At 39.0% G+C, this 24,416-nt stretch overlaps 1 protein-coding gene across 2 annotated transcripts in view; it reads left to right on the forward strand.

Moving 5' to 3' along the window:
- The window catches only part of mtif2 (mitochondrial translational initiation factor 2), a 45,239-nt gene extending 21,364 nt beyond the window's left edge, over positions 1 to 23,875 (forward strand). The window contains exons 5-14 of one of the 2 annotated variants that reach the window (XM_039739020.1): positions 1,934 to 2,094; positions 3,044 to 3,220; positions 3,641 to 3,780; positions 4,947 to 5,071; positions 5,402 to 5,606; positions 6,692 to 6,944; positions 8,769 to 8,909; positions 9,897 to 10,061; positions 16,410 to 16,550; positions 23,405 to 23,875. In XM_039739020.1, coding sequence (XP_039594954.1) covers positions 1,934 to 2,094; positions 3,044 to 3,220; positions 3,641 to 3,780; positions 4,947 to 5,071; positions 5,402 to 5,606; positions 6,692 to 6,944; positions 8,769 to 8,909; positions 9,897 to 10,061; positions 16,410 to 16,550; positions 23,405 to 23,574 — 1,678 coding nt within the window. In that variant the 3' untranslated portion in view covers positions 23,575 to 23,875. The remainder of the gene's footprint in view (positions 1 to 1,933; positions 2,095 to 3,043; positions 3,221 to 3,640; positions 3,781 to 4,946; positions 5,072 to 5,401; positions 5,607 to 6,691; positions 6,945 to 8,768; positions 8,910 to 9,896; positions 10,062 to 16,409; positions 16,551 to 23,404) is intronic. The other variant, XM_039739021.1, reaches the window with a different exon arrangement.
- Positions 23,876 to 24,416: the final 541 nt, after the last annotated feature.

Raw genomic sequence — 24,416 nt, forward strand, 5'->3', positions numbered from 1 at the left:
GAAAGTCAAGAATCACACATCATCTGGTTTCACACCTAGGGCCAGTTTGCTTTGGGTGACCCTAACATGGGCATTTGCCCCAAACAACACATTTCCTAGAATCATTGGGACATGGAAATCCCTACACCATGATCTGGTGATGAATCATGGAGAGGAAGATGTGACTACTCGGCTGCAATTGTCGTATATTGTAGTGACGCACGTTTGAGTGACTTGAAATAATAGTGAGATTATAAGCTCTTTAATAAAGCATCATCCATAGCCCAAATAAAGGAATAAAGGCTTTGCATTCTTCAACATGTTTGTTATGAACATATCTATAGTTGTCTGTCCTGCTTATCTATTTTCTAACCAGTTTATACAGTTCAGGGTCACTGGGAGCCAGCGGTTACATTAGGCACAAAATAGAATCCAACTTTTGGAGGAACACTGCTCTCCTACACATCTACATATTAACCTACAACTGTGAGAAAATTACCTTTACCAGATGTTCATTCCAAAATAAAACACTTTTAGCTAGTATTGGAAAACTCTCACATAGGCCTGATATTCCTGTGGCTCAGCACCTAATGCTTTGAAGCAGGATCAAAATATCTCCAGTTACTTCATTGCTGAAAACTAATTTGCAAACCCTAAATTTATTCCATTAATTGATCTTTTAAAGTCAAAGTAACGTTTATTAGTATAACAACTAAATTGCAGCTAACATAGTGAAAGAGTTAAAGTTAAGAGTAATTACTACACATTCAGTCTAATTCAAGATTAGTAAACAGGCAATAACAAAGTATGATCTATGTGAAGTAGCTTAAAAACAGCAGAACAAAAGCTGTTGTGCAGGAATTCTGAAATAATAATTATCTTGAGTTGACAAGGTTGATTAGCCTTAAAGTTGGGACAACTCTAAAAAATGAATGAGTGATTTGAACAATAAAAGCACCAGGTGTTTGTGACATTTGAAATATTAATTAATTTGACTTGTCCTGCAATTATTACTTTGTGAGCATCATTAATCAGTTGATTTCCTCTCCATATATGGATGCAGGCATAAATCCCACAATAGCAAATGTCACAAAGTGATTTTCTGACCATCCTGGTTTGATAATGTGTTATTATAGATAGGTTTGTGGAAATAAATAAGTACTGAATTATCTTGGGTTTCAGTAATGCACGTGGAAATGATATTTATAATGTTTACATTTTTATTTTTAGTATTGATTTTGAGCAGTATATTTAACCCCAATTGGGTGCAGTTAAGTTTATTTCAGTTGTTAGAGTTCTGGAAAGCCAGTGTGCAGAGTTTGCTCATGTGTACCCATTCATGAAAAATAGATTGAACTAACTCCTATAGTGTCTGAAATCTCATGTGTCATTACTGTTCAATTCTCAATTGCAAATCACTCAACTGTTGGAATATATTTTCCTGCATCAATGTCAAACTCTTGAGAGATATTGATTCATGTTCAAGAGACATCTCGCCATGTTGGAATTCTGCAGCCCATTCCTTTAATGTGGTACATAAAGAAAGCTGGTCTTGGTACAATTTGTTTCCTCAAAAATGAATCCCCAAAGGCATATTGTTCTCCTGAATTAGAACTTTGGTGATTAGCAAAATGCTTTTGTTTTTGTAGTTTTGGGCATAAATGTTGACTTTCCTCTGAAACAAGCAATACATGTTCTGTAAAATACAAGCTGTGACCCTTCATGGACTGGTGTGATAAACCTGTTTTTAGACTTGAGTTAACAACCTAGAGCCTCCAGAGTGAAGTAAATGTTGATTATGCAAGTATTTCTATTTCAGTTATAGTGTTTGTGTACCTTTACTTCCGGTTTTCCTTTACAAATTATGGAGTAGGCATACTGATATAAGAAATAGTATTTCCTGATTTAGTAAACACACCAAAATTCAGAATAATGTATGTTTTTCTTTAATCAGGCCACCTGCTGATCCTTCACAGCTTGTTTTACGACCACCAGTTGTTACTATTATGGGCCATGTTGATCATGGAAAAACTACTTTGCTGGACAGTTTAAGAAAAACACAAGTGGCAGCAATGGAGGCAGGGGGCATTACCCAGCATATTGGTGCTTTTCTTGGTGAGTTTTTCTCTGCAAGGATGATGTCTTTTTGTTAAAAGCATTTTAAAATGGTTTGCACTTACTCAGCTTTGTTTTATTTGTGGTAAATTATTATTAATTTGTCTCTTGTGAACAACTTCTTTCTAAATTAAAAAGTATTACAGTATTTTGTACAGGTACATTTTTTGTTGATTTTGAATGAATATGCCTGTAGTATTATTGTTTTGTTTCTGTTGAAACTTAAGAATGAACTTTTCTTACATGTAAGGTGGTTTGGTTAGAGTGCCCTGGAAAAATACTATAAACCCTTGATATATTAGCTGTATTACCTTTTAAAAAAGAAAAATTTAATTTATGTATGACCAGAGAATTTAAAGACAATTTTTAGAGACCGTAGATGCTGGAGGTGCTTTGCACAAACGTGGTCAGAAAAGTTTAAAGGTGAGAAGATTAAAAAAAAAAAAAAAAGAAAGAAGGAAGGATAAAGTCAAGTATACAGAGTACCTTGGTTAAAAGTTCAAATTAATATAGAAGACAAGAAGAAGTGACAGTATACAAGATTCAGGAACAGTATTACACAATGAATCATTTGAACACCTGGACAATATTTAACCTCAGTCTGAGAATTAGATTCAGTTTTGTTGTTTCCTTCCAATAGACGTGTCTTTGACCTAATGTAAAATGACACAAAATGAAAGATTATTCTCCCTGTACCAGGAGCGATAAAGTTTTGGATAGTAGACTTGAAGGATCTTTAATCCAAACAGTACTGGTATGCCTCTGAAGCAGAAGTACAATGCATCCTGCCTGTATTGCCATTGTAAATGGAAGGAACCCTTTTAAAGCCAATGTAAAATGTGATTACTTGGTATTTTGTGAGTATTTGGTGTTTTATCAGTGACATGATTTACTGCTACCCAAATAAAGTAATTTGAATAACGAAAATGCAGTTTAATTTGTACTCCAGTTCAGCTGCCATCAGGAGAAAAGATTACATTCCTTGACACCCCTGGACATGCAGCGTTTTCGGCCATGAGAGCCAGAGGAGCTCATGTGACAGATATTGTTGTACTGGTTGTTGCTGCTGACGATGGGGTGATGAAGCAAACTATAGAGTCTATAAATCATGCAAAGACTGCAAATGGTAAGTAGCCTTCTGTTACACATGTTATGTGCTTCCATTTCCAGTTATTGTACTTCTTTCTATCAGTAGTAAAGAGAAACATTCCTTTTAAAGTTGATCATTTTCCTTAAAGTATAAGTAGGTTAGGTGTTGCCATATTGGCGCGTGTATGTGTGTGTGTGTTTGTGTTCAACCTGTGATGGACTGACACCCCCTCCAGGAGTTGTTCCTGCCTTGTGTGTGATGATTGCTAGGATAAACTCCAGCTGCCCTGTGACCCTGCCTTGGATAAGTGGGTTTTGGTAATGGATGGGTTTTTTTCTTAGTTTGTTGTCATTAGTCTATTTATTAAAATGGACATAAATAGGATAGTCTGAGAGTTAGAACTTTCAATTAAAAAGAAATAATAATAAAATGTATAAATTATGATCTTTGTTGTAGTTCCTATTATCCTAGCTATAAATAAATGTGATAAGCATGAAGCCAATCCAGAGCGGGTGAAGAAGGAGCTCCTGTCCTACGGTGTGGTGTGCGAGGAATATGGCGGAGACGTGCAAGCTGTTCATATATCCGCAGTCAAGGTTAGAAGTTAAACAGAAGATTTATTAACATGTTTCACTTTATGAATTATGTGACTTTTTTTTTTTCCTTTCAAAACATTTGTTGTGTTGATTGCCTATTTTAATGTTAAGCCTAAATACTTAGTAATTGAAATTTAGTATTTACTTTACGTCAGGAACTGAAAGTTTTGTTAGAGTTTCTGTATTTGCAGAATAGATACAATACGTAGTAACCATTTTTTTGGTTGTAATTTAGACATATTTTTACATTTCATGGTGTAAATACCATTAAAGTAACAAGCTCAATTCCCTGTTTCCATGTAGTCTTTCTGTTTTCTTTAAAAAAAAAAAAAAAAACATAAATAAATAAAAGTAATTATTTTGCAGCTAGCTGACAAGTATATTTTCCTGTTCTTCTTCAGCCTTCCATTGGGCCCCATTTCCTACACGCCCATCTGGGTGTCCTTTTCATCTAATCATCCTCTGTCATTTGCTCCACATGCACAAACCACCTCAGACTGTTTCTCCTCAGCACAGCACCTATTGTCTCAACATCTCTGTCTTAATTCTTTAATTTCATTAATCTTCCTCTCACTCTGTGACACTCCACGTATCCTCCTGACTATTCTCATCTCTTTTTTTTCAGCTTTGCTTCATGTTCAGCCATTTATGTGCCATGTCTCACTCCAGTAGAGCATACTACCCCTCATGCAGTTTCGAAAACTTTCCCCCTCAATATTAGAGAGGCTCCTTTAGAAGTCATAATGGGGGACAGCTCCCAGAATTTCTTCCACGCACCTTTTGCCCTCACTAGTACTACTGTGCCTGAATCCCTTTATCCAAAACAACTCAATTTACATTTACTACATCAGAACTCAGCCCTCAACATGCACACTTTCTACAAAGGTCACGATTGCCACTTACAGACAACCCTACATGCTACCAATTCTTTGTGCACCTACTATCAGGAACCTGTGCATTTTATAGAACTACTCCCAGCTCCTCTACCACACACACACACACACACACACACACACAGCACTGTCATGTATCTCAGTCACATGAGAGACAGTGGAGATGTGGTTTCTTGCAAATGCAGTTTTCCACAGTCCTCTAGAAGTGTATGCAATGCAGTTCTGACCTTGCAAATGATCATATTCTTGTATTTTCAATATTTACTTTTACAGGGAGAAAATATAATGGCTTTGGCAGAAGCCACAGTTGCCCTTGCAGAAATGCTGGAGCTAAAGGCAGATCCAATGGGAATGGTAGAAGGAATTGTCATTGAGAGTCGAACAGACAAAGGCAAGGGGTAAGAGCTGGGCTGTATTTTGTAATGTTACAGGATTGAAATTACACAGGAGGTAGATGTATTGTGTGTTTTTGAGTTTTCTTTAGAAACTTATATTTCAGTTCCTTTGCACTAAATTTAAAATTAGGTAGACATGTCCTGTATAGCACACATTTTATATTTATATATGTATATTTCCTTGCTATTTCAAGTCTGAAAATAAATATGAACACCTTTGCATCTTTTCGTATTGTAAACTGTGCTGTAATGAATGATTTTGTCATGGTTTCTCAACCTGCTTGTCTCCTAGTCAACTTTCAGGTTATTCTTGAATTTGTCTCTTTCACTCAGGCCTATAACAACTGCTATTATTCAGAGAGGTACATTGAAGAAAGGTTGTGTTCTGGTAGCTGGTAAGGCATGGGCTAAGGTGCGTTTAATGTATGATGAAAATAACAAAGGAATAGCACAGGCTGGGCCAAGCACACCTGTGGAGATTGTTGGCTGGAAAAACTTGCCATCTGCTGGAGATGAAATCCTAGAAGTAGAATCTGAGGTGAGAAGTCTGTTTGTTCATTCACATTACAAGCATTAGAAAATGTCTGGGTAAAGTTCCATCTATCCATCCATTATCCAACCCACTATATCCAAACTGCAGGGTCACGGGGGGTCTGCCGGAGCCAATCCCAGCCAACGGTAAAGTTCCAGTACCAGAGATATTTTAACTTAAGGCTAGATAGCCCAAGATTCCATTTTATTAATTTTCTGAACCCACTTATTCCAGTTTAGGGTCACAGGATGCTTTTTTCTGTCCCAGCAGCATCTGGTTCATGGCAGGGACCAAATCATAGGCCACAACTATAGACTTTCATTCACACCAGTGAGTTTAGAGTTTTTAATCAAGCCAACCTGCACTGAAAGGTTGAAATATACTGTGTGTGTGCATGTGTGTGCGTCTGTTCCTGGTCGATGGCCACACGTGCCTCTGCCCGGGCCCGGTCACGCTGCGTCTTGTATTCTCCCATCTGGACCTTCATGCACTGTAGTTCCATTGCCAACTCTATCAAGACATAGGAAAGGTCTTGCTGCTCCATCATCTCAACAGATCCTGCCAACTATACCACTGTAACAAAAAGATGAGATGCATGAAAGGTTTTGGGGGATCCACCCCATATACTTGAAACAAGAATAAATGATTTGCAAAAAAACAAAGTAGTCAATCACGACCTAGTCCAACATGGGATAGCCTGAGAACTGAAGGAGTTGGGGTTTAGATAGATAGATAGATAGATAGATACTTTATTAATCCCAAGGGGAAATGGGTAGGAGGGAGGAAGAGGTGTTTTCTTCTGAGCTTGCCAGAAGTGATGTCAGAGGAGGGGTTGGGATTATGTCCAGTAGTGGAATCTGTGGAGAAACCAGATGCGGAGTTATAGTTGCTTCCCTTTTGGGGATCTATTGAGGAGGGAGAAAGAGCATTAGTGCACCCAGTCAACCATAATTTCAGCATATGACATACGGTTAAGCCCATTGACTGTCCCCATGCATGTGTATGTGTCTATGTAATCTAATAATAGATCAGTAGTTTAAAAGGGGTAATATTTACTTATGTGTGTGTTATTTTTTACTTTGTTTCCCTAGCATAGAGCTCGTGAAGTGGTTGAGTTCAGGAATTATGTGGAAGGACAGGAGAAAATGCAGGAGGATCAGCAGATAATAGATGCCAAGCAGAAAGAACACCGGGACGTTTACAAGAAGGAACGTGAAAGTTTGAGTCATCTTACCTGGAGGCAGAGAAGAGCTGCTATGTACAAGGCAAATAAGCATCTTTTGGCATGCAGACCCAAAGAAAAGGCTGAGAAGGACCAGCTTACTTTGCCAATTGTCATCAAAGGTGATTCTTTATTATATCATGTTGTTCTGCTTTTATTTTACAGGTAGAGGAAAAAGAACAGAGCTAACATCTAACCTCTAAACTGCTGTTGACTTAGAAAAATTTTGCACCTTTGCAAAACATATGCTCATTCATAACACCCGAATAAAACTGAAAACTTGTTCCCTATAGGCTATATTTAATTTAAACGTAATCTATGTTGGGGAACTTTGATTGTCCATCAAGTGCTTAATTTGGTAGCTTAAATGTCATGCACTTTTCACTTGAGGGGCCAGGTCTATATGAAAGTGTTTAATTATAGGTCATTTGGTGAAACTCAGTCTGTAATCTGAAATAATGTGAAGTATAAGAAAAAAATCAGGGATGGTTAGTATCAAAGTGATTAGAATTAAAAAAAGAGAATGAGGCTTCTTTTACTTGTTTGCCTTTTTGAACCTTTTTTTTCTCTTTAGGCCAAACTAAAACCGAAAAGTTCCTCCATAGTATCTGCTTCAGAGATATAGAGAGTTAGACAGAACTGGAAAGAGAATACATGTAGCTTGCACTCCTGCATACAATAACTGAAGGAAGCCCATAGTAACATTTTCTTTTTATGTTTCAGTGGGTGTGACACTTGCTGGGACAGGCTGCAACATTTCTGTCACCCTGTTCTGGACAAGCAGGTTTGGAAATTTAATGGATGAATTGTTATCACCCCGCACTGAAAGATCCCATCACATGGCTCAATTTGGGGGAAACTGGAAGTGTTTTCCTAAGAATGAGAAGCAGTGAGAGGGCAGTGTCAGCAATTTTGTACAATTTTGTATTATTTATATATTTCAATGTTACAAAAGTAACAAAACAAATTTAAAAAAAAATGGAGGATAAATAAAACTTCTAAATATGTAGAATAATTCTGTATCATTAATATCTCAATCCTTAAGCAGGTAAATGCTATTCTCCTACTCCCCCTTGATCACAAGCAAGCACATGCCATTCACCTCCCCAGCAGCCTTGGCCATGCCCAGAATATGCCAGCAAAATAAAACTTTGATGGCTAGCAGAATAGCAGATGCCCCTGCTTTCCAATGACAGTCCCTTTTTCTGTTCCATTAATTTTTTGCTCACTTGGTAAAGAGTACACTGTGTGATTAACTCAGGCTGATTAAAATGATTATTTCGTAAGTGCCTTCAGGTGGAGGTCTGTACACATATACTGTATATATGATCTCTGATAAAGCATTTTTGAATTGTAAAAACTACAATTTAATATTAAGGATCTGAAGTCTGACAACCATTCATGAATGTTGCTTGTAGAGCTAGTCTTGGTTTGCTAGAAAAATCCAAACATTTTCAAGAATGTAAATGTAAATGGCTCCTTGCTGATCATGCATTACCGTTTAGAATATACACAGTTTCACCTAGCTATTATATTTCTGCATAAATTAACAAAGTGGAATGCTAGCCGACATGAATTCTATTTTAAGATGGTAAAGGAACAACTGGAAGTAAAGAGTTAGAGGAAAGTTCTGATTTATGGTATGAAGTTGAAATGAAATGCCTGTTCCAAATATATTGTCATTCTAGTTATGGATGACTAGGCTTGAATACTGAAGAACATAAGCTTATTAATATTATAACATTGGCACTGTTTTCTCTCAAGAGTGTGTGTTGTATTTTAGACAGTTTACATGGCTTTGGATGGTATGGTTAAAGGATGCAAGTTAAAATTATATGGACTGTTTGCCATGAATTAAGTGAACTGCAGTCTGAATAATTTTACTAGGAAAGTCATTCATATAAGTGTGGGTTGTCCCTGATCAGTATGTTCTTTATTTAACTCAGGTGATGTTGATGGATCAGTGGAGGCGATAATGGATATTTTGGACACGTATGATGCAGATGAGGAGTGTGAGCTCGACGTTGTATATGTTGCAGTTGGAGACATAAGTGAAAATGATGTTAACCTTGCGGAAACCTTCTCAGGTATTGTGCAAAACAATACTACTCTGTGTAACTGAGGAAAAAAGAACAGAACTAGATTAGTTATTTTACTGCTTATACTTATTTCTCAGCCTAAAGTAAAAAAATGCATTTTTTAAATTTAAAAATATTATTCTAAAAGCTTAATCTATTGATGCCGATAGAAAATGCTGAATTTCAATGTTTTATTTTTCCTTATTTCACATTTTAGCAAATATGGTGGATAATAAATGAATACAAATTAACACCTTTAGGCCTTCATTATTAATAGACCATGTAAGATACAAAACTAAACATGTCACTTGTTTTTCTTTATTATTTTTTTAATAATAAAGAAGTTGAGTAAAACAAGCTACATCTTTAGACACCCAAATACTGTGATAAAAATGAATATTTATGCTAGGATGAAGCCTCTTAAGGCATTTAAACAAACAAGTATAACTAATATCCAAAAAAACTCAAAAACTTTTCAATAAAAGAATTAGGTAAATATAACAACACTGTTGTTAGTGCTATTATCTCATGAGTTTTGATCCAACACCTAATGAGTTTATACTTTCTACCCACGCCTGTGTAGGTTTTCCTCTGGGTGCTTCACTTGCAACCTCAAGAAGTTCAGGTTAAGTTAATTGACAACTCCACATTGGCCCTGTGGGTGTGTAAATTTGAGTGTGTGTGTGTGTGTGTGCAGGTGGGCCCTGTGTTTGGCTGGTTCCTACCTTGTGCTGCTAGGATAGGTCCTGAGCCCTGGCGACCATCACTTGGATTAAGCAGGTTTAAGAATGTTATGTTAGTAAGGATTTGAAAGGTGAGTTAATACAGTAGATACATGGTGAAGAGAGTTTTCTTATTGACTTTATATCTTATCAAGTGTTCACAGTCCACAGGTACTGTAGCTTTTGGAAGGAAGAGATATTTAAAAGATATTTACATTGATCTCTCAAGTCTAACATTGTGAAAGTTTTCATTTTTGCTTTCTCCTCATATTAGGCATTGTGTACGGGTTTAATGTGGATGTCAGCAAAGCTGTACAACAGATAGCTGCAAAAAAAGGAATACAAATTAAACTGCACAAGGTCATCTACAAACTCATTGACGATCTTAAAGAAGAACTGTGTAACAAATTGCCCCCAACAGTAGAAGAAAATGAAATAGGCAAGTGTGTTTTATATTCAACTTAATTATTTAGGTGTTTATGCTGACATATCATGGTCATGTTGCAGGTATTCTAGAAGGCTAACAAAATGCAAGGTTACATCATAAAAATAAATTTGAGGATATTATGTTCAGTCTTTTTAAGGCAGTAGCACAATCTCAGTTGTATTCAGTTCATGTTACCATAATATACAAAACACATGAGGACACTGGAAGCTGAGCAGAGATGAGTGCATTTGAACTAATGATTACATGGAATGTAATTATTATACGGATTTAGGTTTTTTTTTTTTCTCTCTTACTGGCTGATTAGTGATCTTCCTTTAGAAAGATACTGCACCAAGGCAGATATCCTTACTTTAAAATAGATTTTGTATCACTCAATCAAACAAAATGGAAGATCTGATTGCTCACAAACATATTTTATGATGCTTGATTTTCCTCCCCTATAAATAGAAGCCTTTTAATGTCAAATTCAAGCCAGGCTGCACCTCCTTTTCAACACAAGCATTCTTTTGACAATAAAGCATTGGGCAAGTTGTTTATAGTCAAACGAACAATGAGGGTAAACATACTTTTTATGTTTTCCTCATTATCATGGCAAGACAAATAATAATTAAAGGTTTAAGAAGTTTGTTCATTAAATACTAGCCATCCCCCGCAGCTCCACCCACGTAGTAGTGAAACAGGATACACTTTAAACATCAATAAACAAGCGGGTGTCACTAGCTAAGCGGAGCCAAGGTACACTCCAAATCGCAGAGGTAGAGCGACTCGAACGGAGGGTGGCGCGTGAGTGAGGAGGGCCCCGCCCGGATCCCCACTCCTGATGTCACGCTTCCCCTTCCCCTCTGTCTGCAGCCTCTGTCTCAGAATAGCACAAATATATCGCTCCTGCAAGCAAACTATGATTCGTAGCACGATGAGAGAAGTCGCAAAATCAACCAGAATGTGCAAGCAAATGATAGAAAAAACCTGATTTAAATCTATTAAGTAGTTCTCTCATTCGCTAGATAAGCGGAGGTAAGATACACCCTGAGGCTGGCACGTGAGTGAGAAGGGCCCCGCCACCCCCTCCATTCCCTTGGCCCACTGCATGTCTCTCGGATTTGCGTAAATAAATCAGTACCGCAAGCAAACTGTGATACTTAGTGCGATGAGAGAAGTTTGCAAAATCAACCAGAATGTTCAAGCAAATTATAGAAAAAAACCCAATGTAAATCTGTTAAGTAGTTCTCTCGTGAAAAGCGGACAGACATACAGACAGATAGACGTTGGATTTTATATCTATACTAATAAAAGGCAAAGCCCTCACTCACTCACTCACTCACTCACTCACTCACTCATCACTAATTCTCCGAGTTCCCGTATGGGTAGAAGGTTGAAATTTGGCAGGCTCATTCCTTACAGCTTACTTACAAAAGTTGGGCAGGTTTCATTTCGAAATTCTACGTGTAATGGTCATAACTGGAAGGTATTTTCTCCATTTACTGTAATGGAGTTGAGCTCGAAAGCCGTGGGGGAGTTTAGGTGTGACATCATCACGCCTCCCACGTAATCACGTGAACTGACTGTCAACGCAGTGCGTAGGAAACCAGGAAGACCTCCAAAAAGCGCTGAAGAAAACATGCATTATACAATTGAGAAGGCAGCGAAACAATAAGAAGTGAGCGAGTGACATATACTACCATATTCATGAGTGCTGCTACCTCGGAAAGAAAGCAAGGTGTAAACCTAAACTTTAAATTAAGTTCATAGACAGGCTGCCGCTGGCGTTTCTCATGCCCACGGGTAATGGGGATACAAGTTTAATGAGAGGACACAGGATATAAACGAGAGTTTTGATCACTTTGTAACTAAGTTAAAATTGTAGGTGAAGGGGTGTGCTTATGCAAATTCCGAGAGACTGTGTTTGTGGGGGATTGACAGTCAAGGCGGGTGGGGGCGTCACGTCATCATCTCCCCTCTCATTTACCTCATTTTGCTCTGAGCTGCGCTCCGTGGCTAACGCGGTCTTGCGGAAGCAACTTCGTCACACTGCCACCAAATACTCACAGAAAACTCCACAAGTTAATACACACGCTGTCTCTAGAGTTTCTCCACACTGAATCCTCCAGGCACTACTTACAAAAGGTTACATTGACAATGCGTGTTACGTTATTTTTAAAATCTTTCCTTTTCTTAGCACAGGCACAGCTGAGAAGCTTGATGCATGTGCTCCATAAGCGTTAAAAATAATGCATTTAATCACACTTTGCATTACAAGCAAAGGGGAACTTTTGTCAATGCATGATTTCCTGGTACACCGATTACTTTGATCAGCGCAACCCTATTCATTTTACTCTCGCACCACCTTAGTTTGAGAAGAAGTATGAAAAAATATGAGGTTAACACAGAAAAACAGATCACCATTACAAGCTTTATGAATAATTGATTTGCCATCAATAATTGTTTTGGTAAAGCCATACTCAGTGTAATCCTCGTTCCATTTTATAATTTTTCCGCCACTAGCCATGATTAAATGAGCGGTAAAAAGTAAGAGCGAAGCGTGACTTATTTAGGCAGGCATATATATGACAGCAACACTCATGACACTGTCAATCATGTTACGTTATTATTACAATGTTTCCTTTTCTTTTTCATTACTTCTTTAACACACTACTTCTCCGCTGCGAGGCGCGGTTATTTTGATATATATATATATATATATATATATATATATATATATATATATATATATATATATATATATATATATATATATATATATATATATAAACTGCTCAAAAAATTAAAGGAACACTTTGAAAACACATCAGATCTCAATGGGAAAAAGAAATCCTCCTGGATATCTATACTGATATAAACTGGGTAATGTGTTAGGAGCGAAAGGATGCCACATCGTTTGATGGAAATGAAAATGATCAATCTACAGAGCCCTGAATTCAAAGGCGCCCCAAAAATCAGAGTGAAAAAATTATGTGGCAGGCTAGTCCATTTTGCCAAAATTTAATTGCAGCAACTCAAAATTATACGCAGCACTTTGTATGGCCCCTGTGTTCTTGTATACATGCCTGACAACATCGGTGCATGCTTCTAATGAGATGACAGATGGTGTTGTGGGGGATCTCCTCCCAGATCTGGACCAGGGCCTCACTGAGCTCCTGGAGAGTCTGAGGTGCAACCTGGTGGCATTGGATGGACCAAAACATAATGTCCCAGAGGTGTTCTATTGGATTTAGGTCAGGAAAGTGTGGTGGCCAGTCAATGATATCAATTCCTTCATCCTCCAGGAACTGCCTGCATACTCTCACCACATGAGGCCAGGAATTGTCGTGCACCAGGAGCCACTGTACCAGCATAGGGTCTGACAATGGGTCCAAGGATTTCATCCTGATACCTAATGGCAGCCAAGGTGCCTTTGTCAAGCCTGTAGCGGTCTGTGTGACCCTCCATGGATATGCCTCCCCAGACAATCATTAACCCACCACCAAACTGCTCATGCTGAATGATGTTACAGGCAGCATAATGTTCTCCATGGCTTCTCCAGACCCTTTCACTTCTGTCACGTGCTCAGGGTGAACCTGCTTTCATCTGTAAAAAGCACAGGGCACCAGTGGTGCATCTGCCAATTCTGGTATTCTATGGCGAATGCCAATCAAGCTGCATGCTGCTGGGCAGTGAGCTCAGGGCCCATTAGAGGACATGGGGCCCTTGGGTCACCCTCATGAAGTCTTTCTGGTTGTTTGGTCAGAGACATTCACACCAGTGGCCTGCTGGAGGTCATTTTGTAGGGCTCTGGCAGTGCTCATCCTGTTCCTCCTTGCCCAAAGGAGCAGATACTGGTCCTGCTGATGGGTTATGGACCTTCTATGGCCCTCTCCAGCTCTTCTAGAGTAACTGCTTGTCTCCTAGAATCTTTTCCATGCCCTTGAGACTGTGCAGGGAGAAACAGCAAACCTTCTGGCAATGACGCGTATTGATGTGCCATCCTGGAGAAGTTGGACTACCTGTGCAACCTCTGTAGGGTCCAGGTATCGCCTCATGCTACCAGTAGTGACACTGACTGTAGCCAAATGCAAAACTAGTGAAGAAACAGTCAGAAAAGATGAGGAGGGAAAAATGTCAGTGGCCTCCACCTGTTAAACCATTCCTGTTTTGGGGGTCATCTCATTGTTGCCCCTCTAGTGCATCTGTTGTTAATTTCATTAACACCACAGCAGCTGAAACTGATTAACAACCCCCTCTGCTACTTAACTGACCAGATTAATATCCCATAAGTTTTATTGACTTAATGCTATACTCTGATTATAAAGTGTTCCTTTAATTCTTTTGTGCAGTGTGTGTGTGTGTGTATATATAATATATATTATATTTTTTATATTATATATTGTCTATCCATCCATTATCCAACCCGCTATATCCTAACACAGGGTCATGGGGGCTGCTGGAGCCAATCCCAGCCAACACAGGGCGCAAGGCAGGAACAAACCCCAGGCAGGGCACCAGCCCACTGCAGAAATATATATAGATATATATAAATATATATATATATATATATATATATATATATATATATATATATATATGTATATGTATATGTATATGTATATATATGTATATGTATATATATATATATATATGTGTATATATATATATGTGTATATATATGTGTATATATAGATATGCTATATGTATGTATGTGTATGTATGTATATATGTATATATATGTATATGTGTGTGTGTAGATAGATAGATATTGTCCTATACTAAAAGTTGCAGTTTGAATAGTGCATTTCCTGGGATAAATGTATGTTTATTGGCAACACAGTAGCTGATAGGTGCTAACGGTGATGTGGTGGGCAAAAACGCTACTACAACCAACAGCCTTTCTCATAATTTATTTTTCTGTTTTGTTCTAACAGTTTATTACTTATGCTGAATTTAAATAATCTTTGGAGTAAACTGTATATAGCAGAGTTTGCACATGTCTGAGTCATCTTGTACATTTGTCCCTTCATATCCACAACCACGGATCAAAACTGATCAGTAGGCATACCCTTATTCAACTGTAGTTGCCTACTTTATAAAAGGAAAGTTTTTTTCTCACTCAGCTATTCTCCCTCTTCTTCAATTGCCAAGTTGGGAAATGGTTTTCATTGCTACACCTTCTTCCATTCTGTAGCTCTTAAACAAAACGCAAAAGACCTATACACATATTCCAAAAAACAAAAACACTTAAACAAAGACGACTAAATCACTTAAACGGAAAAAAGCTGATATTGAACTTCTTAAACCGTTACTTCCCCACAAGCCAAGCAAAGTGAGTCCATCTATCAGGACACCTGCTTTAAACTTGGGTATGGTCATCCTTACGCGGCACACATGTGCACAAAAAGCTGTGCAGGCTTGAAACAGTTTGGGACTGCTTGTGAGATACCATTGATTCCAATGGCCAGCGGTCACTTCTTATTATAAATTCCATATTACATTTACCTGTTTTTCTTGAGTACATGTATTTATATAAAAAATGGGGACATCCAAATCCAACACTGCTAGATTTACTTTTCAAAGCAAATTTTTCTTAATCTCTGCTTGGGTATATTTGGAATTTTTAAGTCAATTTAAGTCCCGTAAGACATTCAGGGTAGTTTAAATTGTCCTCCTCTGACTGTGAATGGACTGTTCCCTGCCATGTAGCTAGTGCAGATTCGGATTAAAGGAATACTGCAACCAAATTTTTTTTTTTTTCTCATATGTTACTGACCCCATGTAGTTTTGTAGTGATGGCTGAGAATAAATGTTTAATTCTGTGTTTTCATACATATTGGAGAAAAAAAAAGTATAGAATTCAAGCCCATAGTGACAAATTTCATTATATATACAGTATTCATTATATATTTTATTATAGACTTTTTTCTCTCAAAGCTTTTTTCTCTACCATCCAAATAAACAACATGGGGTAAGTAACTAATTTAAAAAATATCATTTTTGGGTGGAGTATTGTTTTAAGAAGGTTTGTGAATGTTCCTGTATGTCTCTGGGCTCATCTCATCTCATCTTCTTCTCTGTTTGACATAATTTTGAAACTCTAAATCGTTTATATTTAAACCGAGTATTCATATACTAAAGTCAGATAATATATATTTTACAGAAATGTTGTTATATTGTAAATCATGAAAAGCATGTTTTTAAAAATTTCATTTTGGACTCATTATGGTGGCTGCTGCATTTATTTTTCTTGTTATGTTTAGTGACTGCACAGCATGTGTAAACCTCACTTGGTCAAGGACATTTCCCAGCATTCTACACTCCCATTCTAACCCTTGTGTCTTGCATCACTCACAGGAAAAGCTTCAGTTCTGGCAATTTTCAATGTAACTGTGGGGAAGAAAAAAGTGCAAGTGGCAGGCTGTCGAGTACAGAAGGGTCATCTAGAAAGGAAGATGAAGTTTAAACTGCTGCGAAGTGGAGATGAAATATGGAAAGGTAACCGAGTGTGTTCATAATGGGGTGTGTGTGTTGGGGGGTGGTGGGGGTTTTTACTTTAACTATGACATCTGCCGCTATTAAAGTCTTGTTAGTACATAAACATTGTAGCTTCAAATAAAACGCCATCAGGTCTATTTCAAACATTCTTTCAAAATGTTTCTGTTCCGTAAAACCTAATAAAGCCAAGATAACTTCCTAACTTATCACAACCCAAGAGTTTTAAAAAAAATATAAAGCTTTTTACAACAATATACGGCAATAGTAATCATTTGAAATGATCGGTTTTCTGTTCTGAACTTTAAATTTAGGAACAGGCTTTTTATATAACATCATTTTAAATTGGTTTTATTATCCTATCACTAACAATTACTATTATTATTTAATAATAATAAAAATAATTATAATATTATTAATTTGTCTCTTCTACATCAAGAAAAGTCTTAGTTACATTTTCCTAACGTTGCCATCAGAATACTAATCCATGAAATTCTACCTGCACAGGGCCATTTTTGTGAGAAGATGCCTGCAATATGATTGCTACTAAAGTAAATCAGTGCATATTTTCGCATAAATAGGGTGGCACAATGGTTAATGCTGCCCCCCCACAGACCAAGAGTCCTAGGCTTGACTCCTGCAGCTAATCATTGTCTGTGTGGAGTTTGCATGTTCCCCTCATGTCTGCTTGAATTTATTTCCGGCGACTCTGGTTTTTCCATCTGCGATTCAAAAGACTTGCAGGTTAGGCTAATTAAGGCAATTTTTTCAGATTGTCACTGTGTGTGGGCGAGCGTGAGAGGGCCCTGCAATTTCTAGGTTGGCTCCAGCTTTGTTTCTGATGTTGCCAGGATAGGCTCAGGCCCTCAACATACAACTGACAAACTTTTTTATGACAAAAATCAACTGTTTCTTTACATTTATTTTATTGATACCGTATATACTCACCTTTAAGTTCTCCCGTGGATAAGTTGGGACTTAATTTTGCTGTGTAATTTCCGGTATTTTATAATGTCGGTCATATAAGTTGAATGCGGAAAACACGCATTGGTACAATAGATGATGATATGCTAACACCCACCTGAGAGAGTAACCACGGAGCACACGGCCTTTTTTTTTTTTTCTTTCTATGTATTGTGCCTACATGACCACACTATAATACCCAAACTATTCCGAAGTGACGTTTGTACTGTTTTGTGTTTTTTGTATCTCACACTCTCATACACCTTTATCATCAGAGCATCCCTTATCTACGATGGAGCATTCGATCAAAAGAAAATATGAAGCTGGTTTTAAATTATAAGTCAGGGTCTGATTTAATGATCGATATTTCGGATTTCAAGACCCGACTTATACACAAGTACAGTATATACGGTAATAATGTGGAGAGCTCATGTCAAGCCTGCAGTGTAAAAAGACCAAAGCTTTTTTTTGAACTGTTGCGACGATATAAATGGTGGCCGTCAGGTAGGCACATTCAGACATGAAATGACGATCACAAAGACATTTATTTTATGATCTGTCTCAAAAATGTATACATTTTATCTATATCTGACTGTCATTTTGGGGCAAAATTGATTTGATGCTATGAAGAAATAACGGGATTAAAAAAAAAAAAAAATCCAAGGGTCAAATTCTTCTTTTCTATCTGTAGATAATGCGTATTACATTTCCATTCATATGTATTTTAACTTTTAGGAAAAAGTTTGTTTGTTGTTTATGACGATATTTGAATGTACACTACTATATATATACACTGCTCACAAAAATTAAAAGAACACTTTTTTTTATTGGGCCTGGCATGAAATCAATTAAACCTGTCTGATAATTTTCTGGTTGGTTAAGCAGCTGAGGTCATTGTTAATCACTTTCAGCTGTATTGGTGTTCATGGACTTAACGACAGGTGCACTAAAGTGGCAACAATTAGAAAACCCTCAAAACAGGACTGGTTTTACATGTGGAGGTCATTTCAAGTTTCTCCCTCTTGATTTTTTTTGGCTGGTTTTCCACTCGTGCTAGTTTTGGCTTGAGTAATTATCTCTACTGGCAGTATGAGGCGATTCCTTAACCCTACAGAAGTTGCACAGGTTGTCCAACTTCTCCAGGATGGCACATCCACACGTGCTGCAGCAAGAAGGTTTAATGTGTCTCCCAGCACAATCTCCAGAACATGGAGGAGATTTCAGGAGACTGGCTGTTATTCTCGGAGAGCTGGACAGGGCCGTAGAAGGTCCTCAACCCATCAGCAGGACCGATACCTGCTCCTTTGTGCAAGGCGGAACAGGCTGAGCACTGCTCGTGCCCTACAGAATGACCTCCAGAGGGCCACTGGTGTGAATGTCTCTACCCAAACAATCAGGAACAGACTTCATGAAGATGGCCTGAGGGCCCGGCGTCCTGTAGTGGGCCCTGTGCTCACTGCCCAGCACCGTGGACGCTCGACTGGCATTTGCTCAAGAACACCAGAATTGGCAAGTCCGCCACTGGCCCTGTACTTTTACAGACGAGAGCAGGTTCACCCTGAGCAGCTGTGATAGGCGTGAAAGAGTCTGGAGAAGACAAGGAGAGCGATATGCTGCCTGCAGCGTCGTTCAACATGACAGGTTTGGTGGTGGGTCAGTGATGGTCTGGGGAGGCATATCCATGGAGGGACGCACAGACATCTACTGCGTAGGAAATGGTGCTCTGACTGCCATAAGGTATCGAGATGAAATCCTTGAACCCATTGTCAGACCCTACGCTGGTGCAGTAGGTCCTGGTTTCCTCCTAATGCACGACAATGCCCGGCCTCATGTGGCAAGAGTATGCAGGCAGTACCTGGAGGATGAAGGAATTGAAACAATTGAATGGCCTTCACGATCCCCTGACTTAAACCCAATAGAACATCTGTGGGACATTATGTTTCGGTCCATTAGGCGCCGCCAGGTTGCTCCTCAGACTGTACAACAGCTCAGGGATGCCCTCATACAGATCTGGGAGGAAATGCCACAAGACACCATCCGTCGTCTCATTAGGAGCATGCCCGACGTTGTCAAGCATGCATACAAGCTTGTGGGGGCCACACAAGATACTGAAAAGCATTTTGAGTAGCAGAAATTAAGTTTTTGAAAAAATGGACTAGCCTGCCACATCTTCATTTCACTCTGATTTTAGGGTGTCTACACAATTGAGCCCTCTGTAGGCAGAAAACTTTTATTTCCATTAAAAGACTTGGCATCCTTTTGTTCCTAAGACATTGCCCTGTCGTTATTTGTATAGATATCCAACTTCATATTGAGATCTGATGTATCTAATGTGTTTCTTTAAAGTGTTCCTTTAATTTTTGTGAGCAGTGTATATATAATATTGTAACAAGGTGCTATATGAGCACCGACACAGACTGACACCGGAGGCACACGTAAAATAAATAAACTTCTTATTTTTATTCATCTGTAGGCTACGTCTTCCCCGTACCCACAAACACACAAAAGCACAAGCACAAATGTTCTCCTTTAAATCCTCCACTCCTCCCTGGCAGCTTTGTCTCCCTCCTCCAGACTCTGGCTTCTTTTATAAGGCACCCAGAAGTGCTCTCGGTGCTTGAGGACTCATTTCCGGCTGCACTGCCCTTAAGGGCTCAGAAGCTCCTGCTGCAGCACCCTCTGTCGGCACCTGCGGATCCCAACAGGGCTGCACCAAACTGCAACACCCATGAAGCCCTGTGGGAGTCCGAGGCACCGCTGTAATCTAGGGTGGGTTGCCATCTAACGTCCCGGGGGGGGGGCATATACTGAAGGGGCATCCCGGCCGAGCACGGGCCCCAGCCATCCGCCACAATATATATAGTGTTTACATAAAACTACATGTGCCAAGTTGACTGACGAGACATTCCTGGCTATGTGCAGGCACCTTAAAGACTAACCGTTTTCAGGAATGGACCAGTCACATGGCCCCAAGGCACACAAAAAAGTGGACGGACTACCTGTGGAAACCTCAAAGACAGCCATGGTGATGTTTCACATTTCACAGTGCTTGTCTACAGCAGTGCAAAATACACTGCATGTCAGAAGCATCGTGGCTCAAGTCCCAGCTATATCCGTTTTTTAAGTTTAATTGTATTACTTTTTCTTATATATGGATATGTGCAGGAAAATAATGATTATGAACAAGTTCTATGTGATTTTTAAGCAAAATTGAATTGCTTATTACTATAATATTATACTATTGTTTTATCAGAAAAAAATGTCCCACATTGTTCTAGAAATTATACGATATTCATTCGGTCTTTTTACTTCTATCCATTTCTTATTTTATTGTCTGGAAGTTGAATGACATCCTCATGATTCCTGGTGTATTTTCCTCTGACGTCTTATGTAATTTTAAAATGGTGGCATTTGCTAAAATCCTGTGAAGCAACAGAAGCATCGCTGTCTCTCAAGACCCTCCATTGTTCTTTATCAGTTCAAATGTCTCACCTGCTCCGATCTCTCCAGTCCAGAAGCACCTCCTTGGCGTCTCTGCTCTAACTGAATAAACAGTCTAGCAGGAAATCGAAATGGCCTTTAGAGCTGGAGGTAACGCTTTAGTTTAGGTATTGCAAAAACACCTCGCTTACTCGCATGCCTGCAGATTGTTATGCAACAAGACGTGAATAAAGGTTTTTTGTTTTGGTGTATTTGAACTTATAAAGCATAAGTAAAGTGTTCATTCATCTTTGCAATGTGGCCTACTAAAAAAAAAAATGTCAGTTTAGAGCAGTCCGAAGTTGCTTACATGAGACCAATCTCATTTGATATTGGATACTTCAGTAGTCGACCTGCTAATCCTTCATATTCATATCAAATGCACTTAATAGGCCATGCCATTTTACTGATGCATTATAAGCATAATTAACACCAAACATTGTGTTACACAAGAGTAGTGGAGTAATAGATACATTTTTGCAGTACCTAAAGTGTTACCGATTTGCATAATTACAAATAGTGTGTGTGTTTATGCATTTTTCTAATTACAGTGCAACTGGAAAGTATTCACAGCGCATCACTTTTTCCACATTTTGTTATGTTACAGCCTTATTCCAAAATGGATTAAATTAATTTTTTTCCTCAGAACTCTACACACAACACCCCATAATGACAACAAGAAAAAAGTTTACTTGAGGTTTCTGCAAATTTATTAAAAATAAAAAACTGAGAAGTCACATGTACATAAGTATTCACAGCCTTTGCTCAATACTTTGTCGATGCACCTTTGGCAGCAATTACAGCCTCAAGTCTTTTTGAATATGATGCCACAAGCTTGGCACACCTATCCTTGGCCAGTTTTGCCCATTCCTCTTTGCAGCACCTCTCAAGCTCCATCAGGTTGGATGGGAAGCGTCGGTGCACAGCCATTTTAAGATCTCTCCAGAGATGTTCAATCGGATTCAAGTCTGGGCCACTCAAATACATTCACAGAGTTGTCCTGAAGCCACTCCTTTGATATCTTGGCTGTGTGCTTAGGGTTGTTGTCCTGCTGAAAGATGAACCGTCGCCCCAGTCTGAGGTCAAGAGCGCTCTGGAGCAGGTTTTCATCCAGGATGTCTCTGTACATTGCTGCATTCATCTTTCCCTTTTTCCTGACTAGTCTCCCAGTTCCTGCTGCTGAAAAACATCCCCACAGCATGATGCTGCCACCACCCTGCTTCACTGTAGGGATGGTATTGGCCTGGTGATGAGCGGTGCCTGGTTTCCTCCAAACGTGACGCCTGGCATTCACACCAAAGAGTTCAATCTTTGTCTCATCAGACCAGAGGATTTTGTTTCTCATGGTCTGAGAGTCCTTGAGGTGCCTTTTGGCAAACTCCATGTAGGCTGCCATGTGCCTTTTACTAAGGAGTGGCTTTCGTCTGGCCACTCTACCATACAGGCCTGATTGGTGGATTGCTGCAGAGATGGTTGTCCTTCTGGAAGGTTCTCCACTCTCCACAGAGGACCTCTGGAGCTCTGACAGAGTGACCATCGGGTTCCTGGTCACCTCCCTGACTAAGGCCCTTCTCCCCCGATCACTCAGTTTAGATGGCCGGCCTGCTCTAGGAAGAGTCCTGGTGGTTTCGAACTTCTTCCACTTACGGATGATGGAGGCCACTGTGCTCATTAGGACCTTCAAAGCAGCAAAAAGTTTTCTGTAACCTTCCCCAGATTTGTGCCTCGAGACAATCCTGTCTCGGAGGTCTACAGACAATTCCTTTGACTTCATGCTTGGTTTGTGCTCTGACATGAACTGTTAACTGTGGGACCTTCTATAGACAGGTGTGTGCCTTTCCATATCATGTCCTATCAGCTGAATTTACCACACGTGGACTCCAATTAAACATCTCAAGGATGATCAGGGGAAACAGGATGCACCTGAGCTCAATTTGGAGCTTCATGGTAAAGGCTGTGAATACTTATGTACATGTGCTTTCTCAATTTTTTTATTTTTAATAAATTTGCAAAAATCTCAAGTAAACTTTTTTCACGTTGTCATTATGGGGTGTTGTGTGTAGAATTCTGAGGACAAAAATGAATTTAATCCATTTTTAAATAAGGCTGTAACATAACAAAATGTGGAAAAAGTGATGTGCTGTGAATACTCTCCAGATGCACTGTATGTACACAGACGCTGGTTTGTAGTGTATACTTGTGTACGTAGACCTGTAGGAGAAATTGAGCTGATTTTGTACTGGCCTGGACTGGTTACCAGTGCACTGTGCTGTTATTTATTTGTGCATAATAACAGATGCCTCTCAGCACTGCTGATCATACAGAAGTTCTACATGAGGACAAGAAAAATGAATATTGTTGTTGGCTTTTTTTTTTTTTTAAATCCGTTTCATACACGTACTGTTCCATTCCAGGCTCTCTTACAACACTAAAGCATCACAAGGATGATGTGCAGTCAGTGAAGACCGGCATGGACTGTGGTGTGAGTCTGGACGGCGACATCGACTTTGAGCCTGGAGATGAGTTGGTGTGCTTCAAAGAAGTGGAAAAGCAGCAAGTGATCTCTTGGGATCCGGGGTTTTAAAATGACTGAAAAGGTGTTACAAGATGTATTAAGGGCATCTGCAACATTTCTGTAGTTTTCATAAAAAAATACCTTATTTTAATTTGAAAACCGTTTTTGTTTTGTTTAAACTAAGTACTCCAAGCACACGCTACCCTTTGTGTTCAGTTTATTTATGGCCAAGCCAGAAGTAATAACAAATACTTAACACCATTGAAGGTTGTTTCCTCCTGCAGTGGTCTCGTTTTAATAGATGCACTATAAAGGCGTATTCAATACAAGCTGGGTAGATTACAACTTACAATAAACAGCATATGATTTACTGTGTCCTCCATGATGTTTGGGACAAAGACACGTTTCTCCTTGATTTAGCCCTCCACAGTTTAATCCAACAATTCAGAGGTGCAGACTTTCACTTAAGGGTATTTGCATTCATTTCGGTGACACTACGTAGAAATGACAACACTTTTTCTACATGGATCACCCCGACCCATTTTTCAGGGCACCATAATGTTCAGGACATAACAATGGTAGGTGGATTCAGGCAGCCATAATTAAGACTCTGTTGCATATCCCTTGCAGTGACTGCTTGAGGTCTGCAATTTATAGACCTCACAGGGTGCTGAGGAGCTTCGCTGGTGATGCTCTGTCATCTTCAGCTCCTGCTTGTCCCCTCAAGTTACCTCTTCATCATATGGAAGGCTAACTCAGTTGGATTGAAATCGGGTGAGTATCTTGGCTATTCAAGAATTTTCCGTTTTTGGCCTTTAAAAACCTCTTGCATTGCTTTAGCAGTCAGTATATCTGGGATTATTACCACGTTGTAGGATGAAGCACTGTCCAATGGTTTGAAGGCGTTGACT

Source organism: Polypterus senegalus, chromosome 16 (genome assembly GCF_016835505.1).
Source record: "Polypterus senegalus isolate Bchr_013 chromosome 16, ASM1683550v1, whole genome shotgun sequence".
In the NCBI taxonomy this organism is placed as follows: Eukaryota; Metazoa; Chordata; class Cladistia; order Polypteriformes; family Polypteridae; genus Polypterus; species Polypterus senegalus.